Here is a 22,013-nt window from a genome sequence, read left to right as displayed (position 1 = left end):
GGAACCCCATTACCAAAAAACTCAGTCAATGTCAAACTGCGGAAAAACTTTTGAAACTGTATCAAAGTCATTGGCCTGTGATGTTGGGACAAATTGGCTGTCTCCGGCCATCCCTCCAGAAATATACCTTCTGCTCCTTGTGGTCCACAGTATCACTCTCAAACTTGTGACTGTTGTTGTTTTGGTAATCAGTGGCTGTATTGGAGGGGGAGTGGTTTCTCCTCTCCTAGACAATTAGTACCGACCAGGTGTGCTCTTCCTGTTGGCAAGGCAATTAGCAATCAGTATTAGTACTTAAGTCTCCCCTGTTTTCACAGCGACGGCTAAAACCGGCGATTTCGTCGCAAAACAAAGACGGCTCTGCAGTTATTCGAGGAAGGAAAGAGAGGAAGGCTCCACACAACTCCCTTATCTTACCTAGTTCTTTTCAGATCTAATTTTTCTCTTTTGTAACAGATGCTCCCCACACCTTGGCTGCAACCCTTCTAATTTAGTGTACCCTGTGTGCACAACCCATGTGGAATTCCTGGTATCTGCCGATCTGCAGTCAAAAATGCAGTTTCTCAGCCTATGCTGCCCTTCAGTCCCTTGACATTTTGGCCATGACGGAGACATGGATCCCCACAGAGAACACTGCTCCAAATGCTCTTTCTTCATCTACGTTTTCTCATAGTCTGAAAGCATCTGTTCAGTGCGGTGGTGGCACAAGGCTAATAATTTCTCCTAAGTGGAGGTTTTCTCTTTTCTCCCTCGCTCACTCTCATTTGAATGCCATGCTGTCACTGTCACTTGTGCACTCGAGATTAACATTGCTATCATCTATCGGCCACCAAGTGTCCTTACAGAGTTCATCAATGAGCTTGACACCTTGATGAACTAATTTCCTGGCAATGGCTCACAGCTCTTTGTACTTGGCGACTTCAACCTCCTGACATTTGCCTACGATTAATTTCTTTCTAACTCTCTTTCTCTTCCTTGTCTCTTCTGACCTCATCCATTCCCAGTCCCTTCCCATTCACAAGGCACGTAATACGGTTGACTTCATCTTTACTAGAGGCTGTTCAGCCCTCCCCTCCTGCTCTGTGACTAAGTGACTCATTGCGAGTTTACAGAACAGGGCTGTGGGCAGCTGAGCGAAAATGGAGGAAAACAAAACTTCCGGAGGACCTATCAACTTTTCTCTCCCTCCTCTCTACCTTCTCCTCCTCTGTATCCACTGCTAACGGTACTTTCTATCACTCTACATGTCAAGCTTCTGCCTCTAACCCTAGGAAACTATTTTACCACCTTCTCCTTCCTCCTTAATCCGCCACCCCCTTCTCCTCCCTTTCTGCGGACAACTTTGTCAACCACTTTGAAAAGAAGGTTGGCGACATCAGTTCTTCATTCACCCAGCCTATTTAGTCCACTGGTCCCACTCACACAGAACTACCCAAAGCCTTGACGTCTTTCTCCCCTCTCTTTCCACATGAAATCCTGCCACTAGTGAGGTTCGGCCGCCTGACAACTTGCCCGCTCGTCCCCATATCCTCCTCTCTTCTCTAGATCATTGTTGGAGACCTTCTCCCATTCCTCACTTCCCTATCAGCTCATCTTTGACCACTGGCTGCGTCCCCCTGGACTTTCAAATGACCCGATTCACTCCCCTCCTAAAGAAACACACTCCACTCCTTTGATATCAACAACTATAGACCGGTATCCATTTTTTTCTATCCAAAACAATTGAGCATGCTGTCTCTGACCAACACTCTTCTTGACCACACCAGTCAGTCTTCAAGATGGGTCACACATCTGAGACTGCTCTTCTCTGTGTCACGGAGGCTTTCCACACTGCTAAAGCTGACTCTCTCTCCCCTGTTCTCATCCTCCTAGATCTATCCCCTGCCTTCAACACCATAAACCATCAGATCCTCCTCTCCGCACTCTTAAGGGCTGAGCGTCTCAGGCTCTGCACACTCTTGAATTGCATCCTACCTGGTGACGTGAAGAAGATCTGTGTCTGCATCATGTACTCTCACTACTGGCATCCCCCAGAGCCCGAGTCTAGGCTCGCTCCTTCATATCCTCACACGGTCTCTCCTATCATTGGTATGCAGAAGCCACTCCACTACTTTTCTCCTTCCCCCTTCTGACACCCAGGTGGCAGATTTTTTTTTTTTGAACATTTATAAAATCAGACCCTTTTAATCAGTACTTTGTTGAAGCACCTTTGGCAGCGATTACAGCCTTGAGTCTTCTTGGGTATGACGCTACAAGCTTGGTTTCATCAGACCATAGATTCTTGTTTCTCATGGTCTGAGAGTCCTTTAGGTGCATTTTGGCAAACTCCAAGCGGGCTGTCATGTGCCTTCTACTGAGGAGTGGCTTCCGTCTGGCCACTCTACCATAAAGGCCTGACTGGTGGAGTGCTGCAGAGATGGTTGTGCTTCTGGAAGGTTCTCCCATCTCCACAGAGGAACCCTGGAGCTCTGTCAGAGTGACCATCAGGTTCTTGGTCACCTCATTGATCAAGCCCCTTCTCCCCCGATTGCTCCTTTTTGCCAGGCAGCCAGCTCTAGTGAATAGTCCTGGTGGTTCCAAACTTTTTCCATTTTAGGAATGATGGAGGTCACTGTGTTCTTGGGGACCTTCAATATTGCAGACATTTTTTGGCAACCTTCCCCAGATCTGTGCCTCGACACAATCCTATCTCAGCGCTCTACGGACAATTCCTTTACCTCGTAGCTTGGTTTTTGCTCTGACATGCACTGTGAGCTCTGGGACCTTATATAGACAGGTGTGAACCTTTCCAAATTATGTCCAATCAATTGAATGTACCACAGGTGGACTCCAATCAAGCAAGTTGTAGAAACATCTCAAGGATGATCAATGGAAGCAGAATGCTCAATTTCGAGTCTCATAGTCAAGGGTCTGAATACGGTATTTGTTTTATTTTTAATCAGTTTATTTTTGATCAACCTGTTTTTGCTTTATCATTATAGGGTATTGTGTGTAGATTGAAGACTTTTTTTTAATGTAATCCATTTTAGAATAAGGCTGTAACGTAACAAAATGTGGAAAAAGTCAGGGAATCTGAAAGCGTTCCGAATGCACTGTATCCACTTGGATGTCGGCCCACCACCTCAAGCTCAACCTCGACAAGAAGAATCTGCTCTTCTTCCTGGGGAAGACCTGTCCGCTCCAAGACTTCTCCATCACGGTTGACAACTCCCCCGTCCTAATCCACATGCTTGTCATCTCTAGTCTGGACAACTGCAGCTCGCTGTTGTCTGGGCTCCCCACTTGTGCCATCAAACACCTGCAACTTATCCAGAACACTGCAGCCCGCCTGGTGTTCAACCTTCCCAAATTCTCCTATGTCACCCCACTCCTCAGCACACCCCATTGGCTTCCAGTCGAAGCTCGCATCCACTACAAGACCATTGTACTTGCCTATGAAGCAGCAAGAGGAACTGCCCCTCCGTGCCTTCAGGCTATGCTCAAACCCTACACCCCAACCCAGCACTCCATTCTGCCACCCCTGGTCGCTTGGTCCTCTCACCCCAACGGGAGGGCAGCTCAGCCCAGTCCAAGCTCTTCTGTCCTGGCACCCCAGTGGGGGAACCAGCTTCCACCTGAAGCTAGGACAGCAGAGTCCCTGTCCATCATCCGAAAACATCTGAAACCCTACCTCTTCAAAGAGTATCTTAAATAATCCCACAGCACCCCCCCTTCACAACATCTGAAACCCTGATCCACATACCCCATGTAAATGTAAAGTATTGCAGCTTAATATTCAGCACATTTACTTCAGCTGTGCTGAAGCCATGAATCAAGCTCCAACACTACTTTTTATTGAACTAGAACATCTAAACCAGAGTGGCTGCATTGCAACCAACAGGCAGTATGCATCACTGTGATAAGAAATACCGCTGGCCCTGTGTTTCTTAAAATTCTACTAACGGGAGATTATATGCACCTGCGTGTTAAAGCAAACTTGCTTGAGTAACAACAAGAGATCAACTTTTTTGCTGGTTTATTTTTGTGGGTTTTTGGTAGCAAGCAAGTTTGCTTTAACACAAGTGATTATGATACCAGATAGCTGCATCTACGTTCTCTACTCCCGCCCCCAATGAAATGTTGACCTATCAGGCTCATCGGAAACTGTAAGGCTGCTGAATGTAACAATTTATTGGAGTATTTCATTTTTAAAGTAGGCCTACATTTCATTCAACCTTTTCACCTTAAATGGCAAAATAATATAATATATGCCATTTGAACTTAATTAGCCTACATTTATTTGATAATGTATAGGCTGTATAACTCAATCACGGTTAAAATGATCAGGTCGGAAGTGTGTCAGGAAGCATTGAATAGCTATAAAAGCCATAATTCCCTGACATTCATCATTATTATCTCCATTCAACTGAAATGATGTCGGAGGAGGCTCGCATTTCCTTTTGTTGCTTGAACCTCCGTTGTGCAGACCAGACCTGGTACTCCAGGTTATATTTGGTCCCTGTCTGGTGGCATACACACAAAATCTAGGAAAAATGACATTAGGCTTTGGAGAAATGCCTCGTAATGACACCTGTGAATCCAGTACCCCATCTGGGTATAGAGTGGAGTCGCTCGAAGCATCATCGATTGTGTCTGGCAGCGAAGCAGAATTTGAAAGAGGTTGGATGCATGTTGCTGTTGACTTGTGGTTGGTGGATAGATGGATTACCTGGGGAGACCTGGATTTTTGCCTTTAAAAAAAAAAAATCCAATAAGACTGTTTGTTAATCCCCATGGTACACTAACGTGTGATACACAGGCTCCTTCTAAACTGTGCAGATAAGAGGGCAGGAGCAGCAGGGGTAATCCTCCTAGTCTTGACTGTTGCTGCATTCCAAATGGCACCCTATTCCCTATATAATGTGCCAAGCGAAAGTCTAAACACCTGTTGCACAGTCTTTACATTTTGCTGCCTTTCTACCAACTTTGCACAACATATATCTAGGGTTGCAAAGGGTCGGAAACTGTTCGGTAAGTTTCTGGAATTTTTCCAGAATATTTCAATGGGAAGTTAAGCCTGGGAATTTGGGGAATTTTTCTCAAATTCATCAAAAAAGTTAGCTTATAGCAGTGAACATTTTTGTGGGATACACATGGCAACTCTAGGTCTTGTGGAATATTTTGGTTAAACTGTCCCCAATTCAATGGAATTGCAACCCTCTGCATGCACAGTTCAGTCTTCCATCACATGTGCAGTGCACTCTTCCATCACATGTACAGATAATTCTCAAGATCTTGCACACTAATGAGATGCTATTGAGCCCACACTACTACACTGTCTGAGCCAAGGACTACATGCTTTCTTAGTAGCCTACAGCAAAGTGTGTTTAAATAATTTCTAACTTGTTAATGATTTCTACTAGTTAGTTTTTGCTACCATGTGGGTTTTAGCTTGCTTGAGCCTGCTAACTGAGGAGTGTTAATTCACCTGTTTCCATACATGTTTGATTTTATCTTACAAATTAGTTGTTTAATCTAACTGCTTAACTACTTATCTGTACATGGAATTGTTTGTTTTTTCCCCCTTTTTTTCTCATCTTTACAGGAAAATGATGTGTGGAGACATTTCACTGCAGCTAATGTAGAAGGGAAAGCTGTGTACATTTGCAAATACTGTACCAAATCATATGTAAAGAATGCAACAGAGATGCAGAATCATCTGAACAAGTGCATAAAGTTCCCTCAGCACTCACAACAAGCAACCTCTGACAAAAGTCCCTCTACTTCTATTCAAGGTGAAATTGATGAATCAGACACCTCAATAGCAACAGCTCATGGTCCTCCTGGAATCAGAAGTGTTTATGACTCAATGGAGGAACGTAGTCAGAGAAATGCTGATAAATGTCGAGGCTGTGTATGCAACTGGTTCACCTCTGACGCTCGCAGGCAATGTGTATTGTAAGAGATTTCTGAATGTTCTTCGCCCAGCATATACCCCTTCAACCAGACATGCTTGAACTACTAATTTGCTGGATACAGTGTTCAAGTGAAGGTCAAGCAAATCATAGAGAAAGCAGACTGTATTGCAATCATCTCTGATGGTTGGTCGAATGTTCATGGGCAAGGAATAATGAACAACATCATCTCCACCCCTCAACCAGTATTCTACAATAGCACAGACACAAGGGACAACAGACACACCGGTCTCTACATTGCAGATGAACTGAAGGCAGTCATCAATGACCTTGACCACAGAAGGTATTTGCACTGGTGACAGACAATGCTGCGAACATGAAGGCTGCTTGGTCTAAAGTGGAGGAGTCCTACCCTCACATCACACCCATTTGCTGTGCTGCTCATTCTTTGAATCTGCTCCTCAAGGACATCATGGCACTGAAAACAATGGATGCATTCTACAAGCGAGCCAAGGAAATGGTTAGGTATGTGAAAGGTCATCAAGTTATAGCAGTAATCTACCTCACCAAGCAAAGTGAGAAGAATAAGAGCACCACATTGAAGCTGCCCGGCAATACCCGTTGGGGTGGTGTTGTCATCGTGTTTGACAGGCTCCTGGAGGGGAAGGAGACTCCAAGAAATGGCCAAATCACAGCCTGCCGATATGGACAGCCCCATCAAGAGGATCCTTCTGGATGATGTATTTTGGGAGAGTGGTAAGCAGTCTGAAACTCCTGAATCCTATAGCAGTAGCCATTGCACGGATTGAGGGGGACAATGCTATCCTGTCTGATGTTCAGACTCTGCAGATGGAAGAGAAGAAATCCGTACTGCCCACTTCACTGTTGCTCCAAGCAGAGGAAACTGCAGTTCTGAAATACATCAAAAAGCGTGAAGACGTCTGCCTGAAGCCCATGAAGACGCCTGCTACCGGCCACCCTCAGCTCCCAGCTGTGCCCTGGACACCATTTGTGAATTGATCGCCCCCCATCTAGCTTCAGAGTTTGTTCTGTTAGGTGACCTAAACTGGGATATGCTTAACACCCCGGCAGTCCTACAATGTAAGCTAGATGCCCTCAATCTCACTCAAATCATCAAGGAACCCACCAGGTACAACCCTAACTCTGTAAACAAGGGCACCCTCATAGACGTCATCCTGACCAACTGGCCCTCCAAATACACCTCCGCTGTCTTCAACCAGGATCTCAGCGATCACTGCCTCATTGCCTGTATCCGCCACGGAGCCGCAGTCAAACGACCACCCCTCATCACTGTCAAACGCTCCCTAAAACACTTCTGTGAGCAGGCCTTTCTAATCGACCTGGCCCGGGTATCATGGAAGGACATTGACCTCATCCCGTCAGTTGAGGATGCCTGGTCATTCTTTAAAAGTAACTTCCTCACCATTTTAGATAAGCATGCTCCGTTCAAAAAATGCAGAACCAAGAACAGATACAGCCCTTGGTTCACTCCAGACCTGACTACCCTCGACCAGCACAAAAACATCCTGTGGCGGACTGCAATAGCATCGAATAGCCCCGTGATATGCAACTGTTCAGGGAAGTCAGGAACCATACACGCAGTCAGTCAGGAAAGCTAAGGCCAGCTTCTTCAGGCAGAAGTTTGCATCCTGTAGCTCCAACTCCAAAAAAGTTCTGGGACACTGTGAAGTCCATGGAGAACAAGAGTACCTCCTCCCAGCTGCCCACTGCACTGAGGCTAGGTAACACGGTCTCCACCGATAAATCCACGATTATCGAAAGCTTCAATAAGCACTTCTCAACGGCTGGCCATGCCTTCCGCCTGGCTACTCCAACCTCGGCCAACAGCTCCGCCCCCCGCAGCTCCTCGCCCAAGCCTCTCCAGGTTCTCCTTTACCCAAATCCAGATAGCAGATGTTCTGAAAGAGCTGCAAAACCTAGACCCATACAAATCAGCTGGGCTTGACAATCTGGACCCTCTATTTCTGAAACTATCTGCCGCCATTGTCGCAACCCCTATTACCAGCCTGTTCAACCTCTCTTTCATATCGTCTGAGATCCCCAAGGATTGAAAGCTGCCGCAGTCATCCCCTCTTCAAAGGGGAGACACCCTGGACCCAAACTGCTATAGACCTATTTTCATCCTGCCCTGCCTATCTAAGGTCTTCGAAAGCCAAGTCAACAAACAGGTCACTGACCATCTCGAATCCCACCGTACCTTCTCCGCTGTGCAATCTGGTTTCCGAGCCGGTCACGGGTGCACCTCAGCCACGCTCAAGGTACTAAACGATATCATAACCGCCATCGATAAAAGACAGTACTGTGCAGCCGTCTTCATCGACCTCGCCAAGGCTTTCGACTCTGTCAATCACCATATTCTTATCGGCAGACTCAATAGCCTCGGTTTCTCGGATGACTGCCTTGCCTGGTTCACCAATTACTTTGCAGACAGAGTTCAGTGTGTCAAATCGGAGGGCATGCTGTCCGGTCCTCTGGCAGTCTCTATGGGGGTGCCACAGGGTTCAATTCTCGGGCCGACTCTTTTCTCTGTGTATATCAATGATGTTGCTCTTGCTGCGGGCGATTCCCTGATCCACCTCTACGCAGACGACACCATTCTATATACTTTCGGCCCGTCATTGGACACTGTGCTATCTAACCTCCAAACGAGCTTCAATGCCATACAGCACTCCTTCCGTGGCCTCCAACTGCTCTTAAACGCGAGTAAAACCAAATGCATGCTTTTCAACCGATCGCTGCCTGCACCCGCATGCCCGACTAGCATCACCACCCTGGATGGTTCCGACCTTGAATATGTGGACATCTATAAGTACCTAGGTGTCTGGCTAGACTGCAAACTCTCCTTCCAGACTCACATCAAACATCTCCAATCGAAAATCAAATCAAGAGTCTGCTTTCTATTCCGCAACAAAGCCTCCTTCACTCACGCCGCCAAGCTTACCCTAGTAAAACTGACTATCCTACCGATCCTCGATTTCGGCGATGTCATCTACAAAATGGCTTCCAACACTCTACTCAGCAAACTGGATGCAGTCTATCATAGTGCCATCCGTTTTGTCACCAAAGCACCTTATACCACCCACCACTGCGACTTGTATGCTCTAGTCGGCTGGCCCTCGCTACATATTCGTCGCCAGACCCACTGGCTCCAGGTCATCTACAAGTCCATGCTAGGTAAAGCTCCGCCTTATCTCAGTTCACTGGTCACGATGGCAACACCCATCCGTAGCACACGCTCCAGCAGGTGTATCTCACTGATCATCCCTAAAGCCAACACCTCATTTGGCCGCCTTTCGTTCCAGTACTCTGCTGCCTGTGACTGGAATGAACTGCAAAAATCGCTGAAGTTGGAGACTTTTATCTCCCTCACCAACTTCAAACATCAGCTATCCGAGCAGCTAACCGATCGCTGCAGCTGTACATAGTCTATTGGTAAATAGCCCACCCATTTTCACCTACCTCATCCCCATACTGTTTTTATACTGTTTTTTTATTTTATTTATTTATTTACCTTTCTGCTCTTTTGCACACCAATATCTCTACCTGTACATGACCATCTGATCATTTATCACCCCAGTGTTAATCTGCAAAATTGTATTATTCGCCTACCTCCTCATGCCTTTTGCACACATTGTATATAGACTGCCCATTTTTTTTCTACTGTGTTATTGACTTGTTAATTGCTTACTCCATGTGTAACTCTGTGTTGTCTGTTCACACTGCTATGCTTTATCTTGGCCAGGTCGCAGTTGCAAATGAGAACTTGTTCTCAACTAGCCTACCTGGTTAAATAAAGGTGAAATAAAATAAAATAAATACACGCCGCAGCGTACATTGGACCCCAAGTATACTGGCAAGAGCATCCTGTATGGTGCAGAGATCAACAAGGCCTATGGTGTCATCACTACCGTGTCTTGCCACCTTGGCCTGGATGAGGGCAAGGTTCTTGGCAGTCTCGCGAAGTACTATTTCAAGTAAGAGCTTTGGGATCGAGATGCAATAACTTTTTTTTTTAACATTTCTATTGGAAGGATTTAATCATTTGCAATGATGTCTACTTATGATAAAGTAAAAGGTTTAGGTTTCTATCTACATATATGGTAAATATATCCAATGCAAAAAAAACATCAATATTTAAATGGTATTAATATTAATTTACACATTTGTGTTAATTCCCATATATTCCCACGGAAAGTTTCCATCTCTGAATATTCCCCAAAATGTGCAACCCTACTTATATCGATTGTTTTGTTAACATTGCTCAGTATATGTGGTTGGGAATCATAACTGACTTGCCTAGTTAAATAAAGGTTGAATAAAAAAAAAAATGGACAGCAATAGTCTAGCCTTGTCTCAGATTTTCGGGCAGATTTAAGTCAGGTTTGAGGCTGGATCATTTAGGAACATTCAACACCTCTTGGAAAGCCATTCTGGTGTGTTTTTGGCATTAAAATGTATGTAATTGTTCCACTGAAAAATACAACTGCTCCAGGATGAAGTCTGAGGCAGGGTTTCCTCTAACTGTTTCCCTGGGCTTTGCTCCTTTCATTTGTCTTTTGATCCTGAAACTCACTTTGCCGGTGATAAGCATACCCATCGAATGATGCTTCCACCACAAAACTTTTAAATGCTCTTTCTGCATCTCTCTTTCTCTCTCGCTATTTCTCTCTCATTGTCAGTTGCTCTACATACTCCGGTTTTCCCTTAGTCTAACCAAGACCATTCAGCTCGCTTACTGAATAATTCAATGACCATTATACAAATGTAAATGATTATTAACATTCAGTATTTATAGCACAAGGGTTCTCCCCCAGTGTTAGTTTAAATCGACATAAAAAAAAAAAATTCCCCATTCGCTTTAAAAAAAAATCTGCCTCCAAGTGGTTATTGTGAAATATGAGGTCTTGAGGGCATAATATTGACAATAATAGGATTAAGGATTAACACTTTTTTATTTAGTGTAGCTTCTGGGTGTATAAATATGTATTCATATACTCTCTGGCTATTTGAGTAGACTGTATATTCAAATCAGTAGGTGTTCTGTAGGACTGAATTCAAAGGATTTGTAGCTTCTTTGTGTTGAGCCAGGGTGAATTAAATATTCAGTATTTGTTTTGGGCTTTTGAAGGATTTCATGTCCTCACCAGGACTTGTCTTGGAAATGAATGGATCCCACATTAAAAACAGTACATTTTGTTTGACATACAGTATGTTTTTCTAAACTATGCTTTTTTTTTGCCACATTCATAAATCTCTGTCACAACGTCACTCGAAGAGCAGAAAGTACTGTACTGTACAATCTTTCACATCAGTTGCATATATGTTTTTGAAAGAGCATTTTTCGCTACAGTTTTTTTTTCTTTGAGCAAATGAGCCTTTAAAACCAAAAAGACCAAATCGGGTCAATTGCTATTGAAGGCCTCAGGGAATGAGTTGGCCATTTATTTTCTTAATTGCATTTAGTGGTTATTATCTTAGTTCTTATATGCAAAGGAAATAAAAACATGAAAATGGACTACACTGAACATTCCTCTCTTAAGAGTTTTCTAAACTCTACATAACAGATGGCCTGGAAAGTGCTCATCTCAACAGAGACTCCTTTTGAGGTTTAAAAACACCCTTTAACTTACCCAGCTTACAGTGATGAGGTTGGTGTTTGTTTTACCTCGCAATCAGTGGGCCCTAAAACCAAAGTCTTTTTTTTTTCTTCAGAGAATTGCATTGAAAACGGACCATTAAACACTATTTCCGAACATTTTCATCTGAGTTCCGGAGGCAGCAATAGGCCATTAGAAGAAACCCACTGGGCACGTACTGGTTGAATCATAGTTGGAATGCCATGAGATGGGCGGTGGTTGGGACTACTTCGTTGGTTCCCTTGAACAAGGCTCAAGCTCAAACAAGTGCACCTGAAATGCTCTATTTGAAAGTAAACAAATACTATTTCAACCCAGGTCTAGCATAGAGAAAAACCAAAACCACCAGGTCGTCAAAACCCTGTATGGGGGAGTGTGTGTGTGCGCGTGCGTGCAAGGGGTCATGGGTAACCGAGTCACCACCAACACTAATGATTGCTGACAGCAGGCGGTTGCTTCAGATTGCATAAATGGGAAGTGCAAAAATTAGGCATAATCAACCCACCTAATCAGACAGTTACTCTTTCTGCGGCACCCATCGCTCTTTCCCTGCCACCCTACGGCGAGTGGCACTTATGAGTAAATATGTCCCAATCCTCTCCCTTTGAATGAATGCATACCTGATCCATTCTTGATAGCTCCGCAGGCTTTTAGGTTGTATTTATCCTCACTTGTTTTTTGAGTCTCTAGCTCCCCTGCTCTTCAATGTGTGTGCTCGAGTGTTGCGCGAGATGCCACTTCATTTGTTTTTTACTAGGATATTCATTGTGATGAATGATGGTTCATTCAGCTGGTTCTGGGTTACACTGTACTTTCCATTTAGTTTTGAGCTGCTGTGTGTGTGTGTGTCTGTGTGTCCGCGTGCGTGCACATTAGTATGCATTCTTATGTGTTTGTGAGTGTGCGCTCGCATGTGTTGTTGCTGTGACTGTGTCTGTATTTTTTTTACCCAGTGGTCGATACATCCCCTAGCTCTTTATCTTCATAGCGTACAGATTATTAACAGGGAACCAAACCCACTTAACATAGACAGAATCCATATTGCTCCCGCTAACCAGCCCAGCAGTAGTGTTACTAACACATTCTGTGACCTCTCTAGTTTTCTCCCACGCCACAGGCTTTTGTTTTGTTGAGCTGTCCGCTCCTTTTAGCCACAAGTGTCCTCTAGCAAGTAAATGTCCTTTCTCCTTGTCAGAGAACAGCCATCCTCCATTTTTATCTCCGCTTACTGACATGGAAAAGGAGAAAATAGACTCAATTATCTATATTTCCTGATATTTAAGTGTAAACACTTCTTTAAGGTGTGTGTTGCTGTTATTTGCTAGGAGTAACATTTCTTTCAGATTACAAAAACCGATTGTCCTGGAAAAATCTGATGTGATTATTTTCCTGTGATTGAAAATGGCTGTTGTCCGCTTATCTTACTAACACTTAAAAACCCTGACTTATCAACGGTCTCATTTGCTGTCCTCAACTGGTCAGAAGTAGTGCACTTTAAAGGGAATAGGGTGCCATTTGGGACACCACATTTGTCTGTGACATGTTGACTAAATGACCGTTGTTTCTATTGGTTAGTATAAGACATGACCACATGTAGCCACGGGCAGTAACTGGCATTTTACTAGGTATGCTAGTATTGCTTCCTTATCCTTCCAAGAAACACTGAAAACAACACATTTAATGTACTGTCCTTAGGTACAATACCATTGATATGCCAGCCAGACCTGGGTTTGAATAGTATTTGTTTTCACTGAAATACTTTGAGAGTTTAGTTTGGCGTTGCCGGGAGTGCCAGGTTGGGTAGCGTTTGCATTTGTTCTAATGGCTCCATCAAGCCACACAAGCTCAATCAAGGACAGAAAGAAAACAAGTACTATTTCACGTCATGGACATGAGAAATATAAGATTATCTTGCCTTGTTTCAATTATTGTGCAGGCATCCGTGAACTTTTGTCACTCCATATTGGCTGCCAGAAATAGAGATGAGGAACATTTTTATTGTATTTTAGTTCTCTCCGGGTGGTTTTCCTTCATTTTTTTGCTCTCTGCCTGTCTGGGCTCAGTCGTGTGGCGCACTCTGAACTTTGCTTTTCTGAGCCTTTATGAAAAAGTCCTTCTGTTGAAGACAGCCAACTCTTTTCCCATGCTCGTCCAGAGACAGACAGACCACACCTGTCACTGTGTACGCTACCTGTATCCACAATGCTACAGGACGTGGGAAGATTGCTTTATTCAGGAAATCTACCTATCTTTCAATATTCAACCGTTTTCAGTATTATTTTTAATTTGACAGTGACATTGCTGCTTTTGTACCGTACACTTACTGATCCAGTAAGTCTTTAGGTGTAGATTTTCCTTGATGCTCATCAGTTTTTGAACAAGCCCATTCAACCTTGAGCATGACCATATTTTACGTTTGCGATAACAACTCCTACCACCATCTAACAACCACACCATTGTGCAGTCTACCTACACAAAGCTAAGGGCTTTGTCCAAAATCGCTACCTATTTAACCTAACCCATAGGGCTCTGGTCAAAAGTAGCGCACTATATAGGGAATATGGTGCCATTTGGGACAAATCCAAGCTCTCTCTTCAGAAGAGAAGCCATGTCCTGGGGATTCAAAGGGGGGCTAAGATCTTTCCTGCCAGTCTCTCGGTAGGCTGAATGGTCAGCCTCCGTTTCTTTAATCTTCAAGGCCACAGGTCCTTTTTGAGGAGAAGAGAGATGTGCAATCATAGCAGTCTTTCCGCAGTGGACACAAACGCACACTCGCATTAAGAAGCTCTGTTATTATCTCCTGCCTGTCGGATATGACGCCCACCTGGAGAAAAGATCACCCCTTAGTCTGAAGAGTATCGACCCTGAAAAATGTCTTCAGTCTCTGAAATACTTCTGGGATTGTGGTGCAGACTACAGAATAACACCAACTGGTGATAGGAAACTGAAAGCTGGAGTTCACTTCTTCCCATTTCAACTGTGTTGTTGTGTCTTTCAGAAACTGTGTTTTTGTCACCAGTTTCTCCCTGAAGAAAATTAAGGTTTAAAAAGGCCAGTGAACTGGGGTGTTTTCTTTTTTTTAAGCAAGATATCTAACCACCACTTTATTTATATATCTATATCTACAGTAACATACATTTAGTTTTGAAAAGTGCAAAGAGCAGACACACAGGCAGGGCTTTTTCACTCTGATGCACTTCTTCCCTAACCCTGGCCTATTATCTTTGATCATTGTAGCCTGTAAGTTTACTCATATACACTCCAGATAGTCAGAGCTCCTACCTGGCTCATTAAAGCACGCACACACACACACACACACTGGAAGAAGGAAACCGCAGGCTAAAGCTTCATTTCCCTTCTCCAAATGAAGGAGAGACAGCTCTCTCTCTCTGCTCTCCACAGAATAATAACCGCAGAGTGCACTTTACAGGCTAATTAGCTTAATTTGTCTGGCTGATCGAGTGGCAGGAGAATGTGTCTGTTTATCAGCAGACGCCACACAGTGTCCAGACAGCTCGCCTCACGGGGTTGAACGAGAATTGAACTAATGTTACCTCACACCTCGCATCTCCCTCCCTCACCTCCCGCATCTCCCTCCCTCACCTCCAGGTGGTCAAGATGATGATCATCGTGGTGGTGACCTTCGCCCTCTGCTGGCTGCCGTACCACGTCTACTTCATCGCGACGGGCCTCAACAAGGCTCTGATGAGGTGGAAGTCCATCCAGCAGGTCTACCTGTCAGTGCTGTGGCTGGCCATGAGCTCCACCATGTACAACCCCATCATCTACTGCTGCCTCAACAGCAGGTAAGGAGAATACACACGTGCACACAGGCAGGCAAGCAGAAATGGGAGCAGGCACGGGCAGAGGTACATACACCCACGTGTGCGTGCAAACGTAGGTGCATGTGCGCACACACACACACACCCATGTAGCTATATTTCCATGGTCGATGGTTGGAAAGGGCATGGAAATTATATGTATGCTTTTGGCCTGCCTCTGTATAGGTTCATAACAATCCTTGAAAAACAACTAAGGTGCGTTAGAATGTCGAAGCTTTGAACATCCGGTAATCCTCCAAACACTGGACGAGAGACATGTGCTTCAACAAAGGTCCAGGGCATGGCAATCCTGATAACATGTCCTTTTGTGATTTTCATGCACTCTTGAAAATGCAAAAAAAAAACGAAACAATTTTAGGACTGAGGATTGAAAGTAAAGCTACTTCGAGGACATCGTTAAGAAATGCTGACGAGACCTGGAAATCAAAGCGTGGTTTAAATTGGTTACCATTGTATGCTTTTTGAGCATTGTTCTTTAAACCACTCAGTGCCTGTGTGACTCATTCTTTCTGCAAATAGGAACAATGCAGGTACAGAACCTGGAGGTATGACGTCAGGTGTAGTCCTATAAGACCCTCTCAGCGTCACCTCGTGTACACACACACACACACACACAAACCTATACACACGTAGCTGTATTTCCATGGTCAATTAATCCTAATGCCATGAAAAGAGCATAGCAATTGTATATCCATCGAGACAAGCTCTGTGCCTTAGTCTTTCCTTTGCCCGGCCTCAGAAATCTCATAACCAAATTAAATGCAGAGCAAGAACTCCCTTGAAGGAGCTTCAGTGCTCTGAATCCAGAGTCTGAGCGTTGATGAATGCTAACTTGTGAATGAAGCACCCCAGTGCACTTAGGTACACGCAGGCAATTATCTAAACCACATATAGCACTCTTACCATCAACACAATCGGGCTATTCATGAAGGATGAGCTGTGTGGTTGCTTTGCCCCCTTCATGATGTGCATATATAAAAACAACATTTAAATATTTCTTGGCTATTATTAAGTAAGCCTTGTCTGAGCCAAAATGGTCAATAGGGCAGGAGCCTGTTTCGGTAGAGGTGAAGCAGCTTGTGTGCTTTCGGTTGATGATTTATGTCATTATACAACTCTCTCTTCAACCTCCCTGCACTGTATACATTGGTATGTAATTTGTTTACTCCTGCCATATGAAAACCTGGATTATGTTCAGTAGGTGGAAAATGTTTTGGAAACATGGTGGCACGTGTACTGTGCTACTTTAACTATTCCAATAGGAACACAGATTTTCCTTTTCTGTTGAAAAACATTTCATAACAGCGTTCCCTTGAACACTACCCCGTTTGTAAAATCACATGTCATTCACACCCCTGCCCCCCTCTCTATTCGCCCCTTCTCCTCCCCCAGGTTCCGGGCCGGCTTCAAGCAGGTGTTCCGCTGGTGCCCCTTTGTCCAGGTGTCCAGCTATGACGAGCTGGAGCTGAGGGCCACGCGCCTCCACCCGGCCCGCCAGAGCAGCATGTACACCTTGTCTCGCATGGATACCGCCGTGGTAGTGGTGTATGACCCTGTAGACAGAACAAACAACCAGAACCAGGCCAGGAAGAAGAGCTACGTCAACCCTAGAGTGGAAAACGGGCTTGGTTGCAATAGGAACGGGGCCAAGGCAGGCTGCGCCCCCAATGCTGAGGCTGAGGACTTCTCCTAAAGGAGGGCATACGAGAAAGCAGACAAACACACTGGCATGTGTTCACACACACAGGCATGTATAGAGTGGTAACTTATACTGTGTACAGTACATGCAAAAACAGGTAGACATTGCAAACACGCATACAAGACATGCTGTCCCTGTCAATACACACACATGCAAACACACACTTTTCAAAGAGTTCAGAAAACACATGTTAGATGAAAGGCAGGAATTCATTGTCAAATATAACCATCAGATAACATATTGTTGTACGGTCTGTAATACTGAGTGTACTGTATATAAAAACATGCATACGAAAAAATATACAAAAAATGCCTGGCCAAGTAACATCCTGAATGTAAAGGCTACTGAGTGTTCAAAACATTATGAACACCTGCTCTTTCCATGACATAGACTGACCAGGTGAACCCAGTTGAAAGCTATGATCCCATATTAAATCCACTTCAATCAGTGTAGATGAAGGGGAGGAGACCGGTTAAAGGAGGATGTTTAAGCCTTGAGACAATTGATACATGGATTGTGTGTGTGTGTGTGTGCCATTCCGAGGGTGAATGGGCAAGACAAAAGATTTAAGTGCCTTTGAACGGGGTATGATTGTTGCTATCAGGCGCATTGGTTTGTGTCAAGAACTGCAACGCTGCTGGGTTTTTCATGCTCAACGTTTTCTGTGTGTATCAAGAACGGTCCACCACCCAAAGGACATCCAGCCAACTTGAAGCATTGGAGACTACATGGGCCAGCATCCCTGTATAAAGCGTTTGACACCTAGTGTCTCAAGGTGTCGAACGCATTTTACAGGGATGTTAGGAAGGTGTTCTGGATGTTTTGTACACTCAGCTCCAAATGTATTGGGACAGTGACAATTTTGTTGTTTTTGGCTATGTACACCAGCACGTGCAGACTGTCAGCTTTAATGTGAGGGTACATTCGTCCCTATCGAGTGAACCATTTAGAAATTACAGCACTTTTAGATATATGCCTGCTAGATACCAGAGAGAATGCATTTTGGGGAGCGACCTATATCTTTAGGTAGTGTGTCCATAGGTACCATTTGTAGCAGTGGTTTTTAGCTGTAGTCTTACGTAATGTATAGAATGACTGGTCCCAGTTTAAACAAACTACAATTTATAAAGGCTTCATATGGCATACATATAGTCTTCATAAGCACTACAGATTCTACAAAGTCTTATGTCATGTAGTTACATCATGTATAGAATGACCAAAGTATCCCATCTATCCCTCCTGTCACACCCTGATCTGTTTCACCTGTCTTTGTGATTGTCTCCACCGTCCTCCAGGTGTCGCCCATCTTCCCCATTATCCCCTGTGTATTTATACCTGTGTTCTCTGTCTGTTGCCAGTTCGTCTTGTTTGTTCAAGTCAACCGGCATTTTGTGTCTCAGATCCTGCTTTTTCCAGTCTCTCTTTTCTCGCCCTCCTGCTTTTGACCCTTGCCTGTCCTGACTCCGAGCCCGCCTGCCTGCCTGCCTGCCGACGTGTACCTTTGCCCCCCTCTGAATTTACCGACCTCTGCCTTACCCTGATTCTGCCTGCCACCCGGTACCGTTGCCCCACCTCCGGTTTACTGACCCCCGCCTGTCTTGACCTGTCTATTGTCTGCCCCTGTTGGAATATTAAACTATTGTTTATTCGAAGTGGTCTGCATCTGGATCTTACCTTCATACCTGATACCTCCATTATGCCCCAATTGTAACCTCTATAGCAACTTAGTGATTTCCGTGTTAAGTGTTAGTGTGTATGCACGTTGTTTTTCCTCCGACGTGGTCAACGTTAGGTCACCATTAGCAAAAAAGCAAACTTAACGATTACACAAATTTGCACATAAATAACTAGCTAATTGTTTATTTAAAGCGGCGGTCATTGATCTGAATCTGAATTCTTAGTACAGCGTAAATCTTTTTTACTGCTAATGTTTTAAAGCAGTATCCATATTTTTCTATGTTTGAGTAGCTTTGTGGTTATGCACGCTTTCAAATAAAAAACAATTGCAGGAAAAACTGTTGCGGAATGGAATTAAAATAGCAGATGACAGTTTTTACTACTACTTTTCTTTTGCCTTCATATTCCCATTGAGAAGTGCGTCACCTCCTGCATTGTACTTACATATAGTACTGTAGCTTTGAACAAAATGCCCACAAGGAGGTCTTTAGATGATCTTGTGCGTGCGTGTGCCCACGGAGCAGAGTTTTCATGATCACAGTGTGTGTGTGTGTGTGCATCCACACTGCAGGGTTTATATGACCACAGTGTTTAGAATCTAGATGTTAGGTAAAACCTTGGGCCATCAATTAGATGGATGCCATAGTGAAAGAGGGTTGCCATCCCATCACTTCCAGTAAGGGGTAGTATTTCTTCCCTGGGTGTGTGTGTGTGCTTGCGTGCGCCTACTATGTATGTGTATGCGTGTGATCCTTCGGGGTTTAAATCAAGTGCTGGCACTAGCACTAGGCTTCTCTTCAGCCTTTGTCTTGTTTGGCTCGACACGCCAAGAGAACAACCATGTTTGGTTTAGGGTATTTCTTCTCCTGACCAATGAGAGTGAGCCGTGTTATACCCAACAGCCCAGTGCAGTATAATGACATTACGTGCCATAGCTCAGGTTCCACGACTGTCTGATAGGGGGTCTCCTGCAAACTCCCTCAGGGGGCAAAGATAATTCAAAGCCTGAGGCACCGGTCTCATCTTCTCTGTCCAGATGACAGACTACCCACCTGTGGCCCTCAGCTTGACTTAAAGATAACATGAAAATCACAGCTGTGTGAAGGGGGGGGAATAAATCATCCTGCTTTTTGCCAGTGTTAAGGTAACAAACTGTATACACAACAAGTCACGTTCGATAGCGTTCATATATGATGAAAATGTAGTTCTTTAGTTTAATTCTTGAGCATGATACCAAACGTCAATGAGTCGGTTAATCAAAAGATAATAAGAGCATTGTAACTTTGATCAAAGACATTTCTAGATGTTTTTTTCATGACACTCACTTTTGTTTAGTTTTGAAATGAGCTCATGTGACCAGTTGATTTGATAGTGATGTAAATGCATATATTACAGTGAAATCAGGCTAGATTCAGTTTAATGTTGCCATTCTGTGAGGATATCGCCAATGTTTCCTTACCCCAGACGTGAAGTCAACATGGTCTTACCAGAATATGTAAAGATAGTGACGTTAAAACCACTGTAGTTATATGCCACTTAAGCTTCATTTTCTATGTATATCACTTAGTGACATTACTTACATCACTATAATGATGTATTCAAACCATTGTAGTTGTGTGTCACCTAATCTGATTTATTACTTGGATATCACTTACGATGACATATTCCTCTTATGTCATTATAATGACGTATTGTCTAAGGTTTAGGGACAGGTTGTCCTATAACGTGTCAACATTCTGACATATTTCTAATGAGGTATGTCTGGTGTAGTGTTGCTGGAGTATGCCAACAGAATGTTCTAAGCCTTTATGAAAGAATGTAAAGAAATCCTATATTTGTATTTCATCACCTGTTGTCATGATGCGTTTTAGCTCCTTGTATTTATCATTCATTCCCATTTTTTTCTGATAGTGTTATTCGTGAAGATATGGTTTGATACATCAAGAAAATACGGAAAGAAAAAAAAACTGTTGCGATGTCAGTCGTCCATTGTATATTTATGTTACTGAAGACAGTGTTTTAAGTTTAATGTATAACTAATAGTGCCTCTATCAAATAGTAGGTCTTTTTGCTTTGCAGTTGTCCAGATTAACTGATGTGACAAGACTTCATTGCAAAGGGCCCTGGATAAGGATATACCACAGTGCAATCAGTCACAACAGCTTCACAAACACTCCGTGCTAAAGGCAGCATACGGTATGCAACAAACTCCCAGTTGACATATGCTGTGTAGTGATGTAACATTGGCGTAAGATATTATGAATGTTCATGTAGTGCTTATAAAGTTTTCATGTGATGCTTATGCATGCGGTACAAAGTATTTCTGCATAACGTCTAAAGTTTGATTTTAATGGGCCAGTTTCATGGACCCAGATGAAGTTTATTCATGGAATCAGATGTTCCTTTGAATAGGCTTAGTCTGGGTATGTGAACCCAGCATGTACTAAACCGTATGCTTGTTTAAGCTTAATGTCAAGGTTCTGTCTATGCTCTTATCACGAATGCTTACATCTACACAACCCAAAATATTGAATTTAACTGACTTTATTGTAATACATTCCAAATTGACGAAACGTACACTTGGAGAATCCTGTTTGCTCAGATTGAAAAGTGTTTTATGTAGTTATGTACATTTACAAGCGCCATATGAACAGTGACCAGCAGCATGTGTATAACTTGCAGTGTTTCACAGTGATAACAGTAGCACAGGGCTTACCAATTTAAGACTTGTAATCATAAATCAATCCATTCAATTCTGTACATTGTGAACACTTTTGTGTTCGCTATTTCTGACCTACTGGTGGAGTTTTGGTTGACTTTCGTCACAACGTGGACTTTGTCAATGTTGATGTAACGTGTTTGGTTTAACGTGATCCTGTAAATAAAATAGTTTTGTTCTTTATTAGGTGTCCCTGCTAATTATTCTCGTTTGATGCTGTGTCGACATTCTGTGGTATTTACATGACCATTGTGTAGTTGTGGAAGTGAAAGTCACCCACTAAAATACTACTTGACTAAAAGTTTAAAAGGATTTGGTTTTAAATATACTTAAGTATCAAAAGTAAATGTATAAATCCTTTCAAATTCCTTATATTAAAGCAATCCAGATGGCACCTTTTATTTTTATTTTTTTTAAATATTTTTTAAGGCACACTCCAGGACTCCATCATTTACAAATGAAGCATTTGTGTTTAGTTTAGTATTATCTCAAATAAGGACGCAT

The 22,013-nt window shown here is 43.5% G+C and overlaps 1 protein-coding gene across 1 annotated transcript in view; it reads left to right on the top strand.

Moving 5' to 3' along the window:
• LOC115146568 (neuromedin-K receptor-like) overlaps positions 1 to 21,692 on the top strand; it is a 47,016-nt gene extending 25,324 nt beyond the window's left edge. The window contains exons 4-5 of the mRNA XM_029688654.2: positions 15,182 to 15,378; positions 16,807 to 21,692. Coding sequence (XP_029544514.1) covers positions 15,182 to 15,378; positions 16,807 to 17,107 — 498 coding nt within the window. The 3' untranslated portion in view covers positions 17,108 to 21,692. The remainder of the gene's footprint in view (positions 1 to 15,181; positions 15,379 to 16,806) is intronic.
• The last annotated feature ends 321 nt before the right edge of the window (positions 21,693 to 22,013 follow it).

This window comes from Oncorhynchus nerka, linkage group LG18, assembly GCF_034236695.1.
Source record: "Oncorhynchus nerka isolate Pitt River linkage group LG18, Oner_Uvic_2.0, whole genome shotgun sequence".
Lineage (NCBI taxonomy): Eukaryota > Metazoa > Chordata > Actinopteri > Salmoniformes > Salmonidae > Oncorhynchus > Oncorhynchus nerka.
Note: the sequence above shows the minus strand (reverse complement) of the source record. Positions and strands in the feature narration are given on the sequence as shown.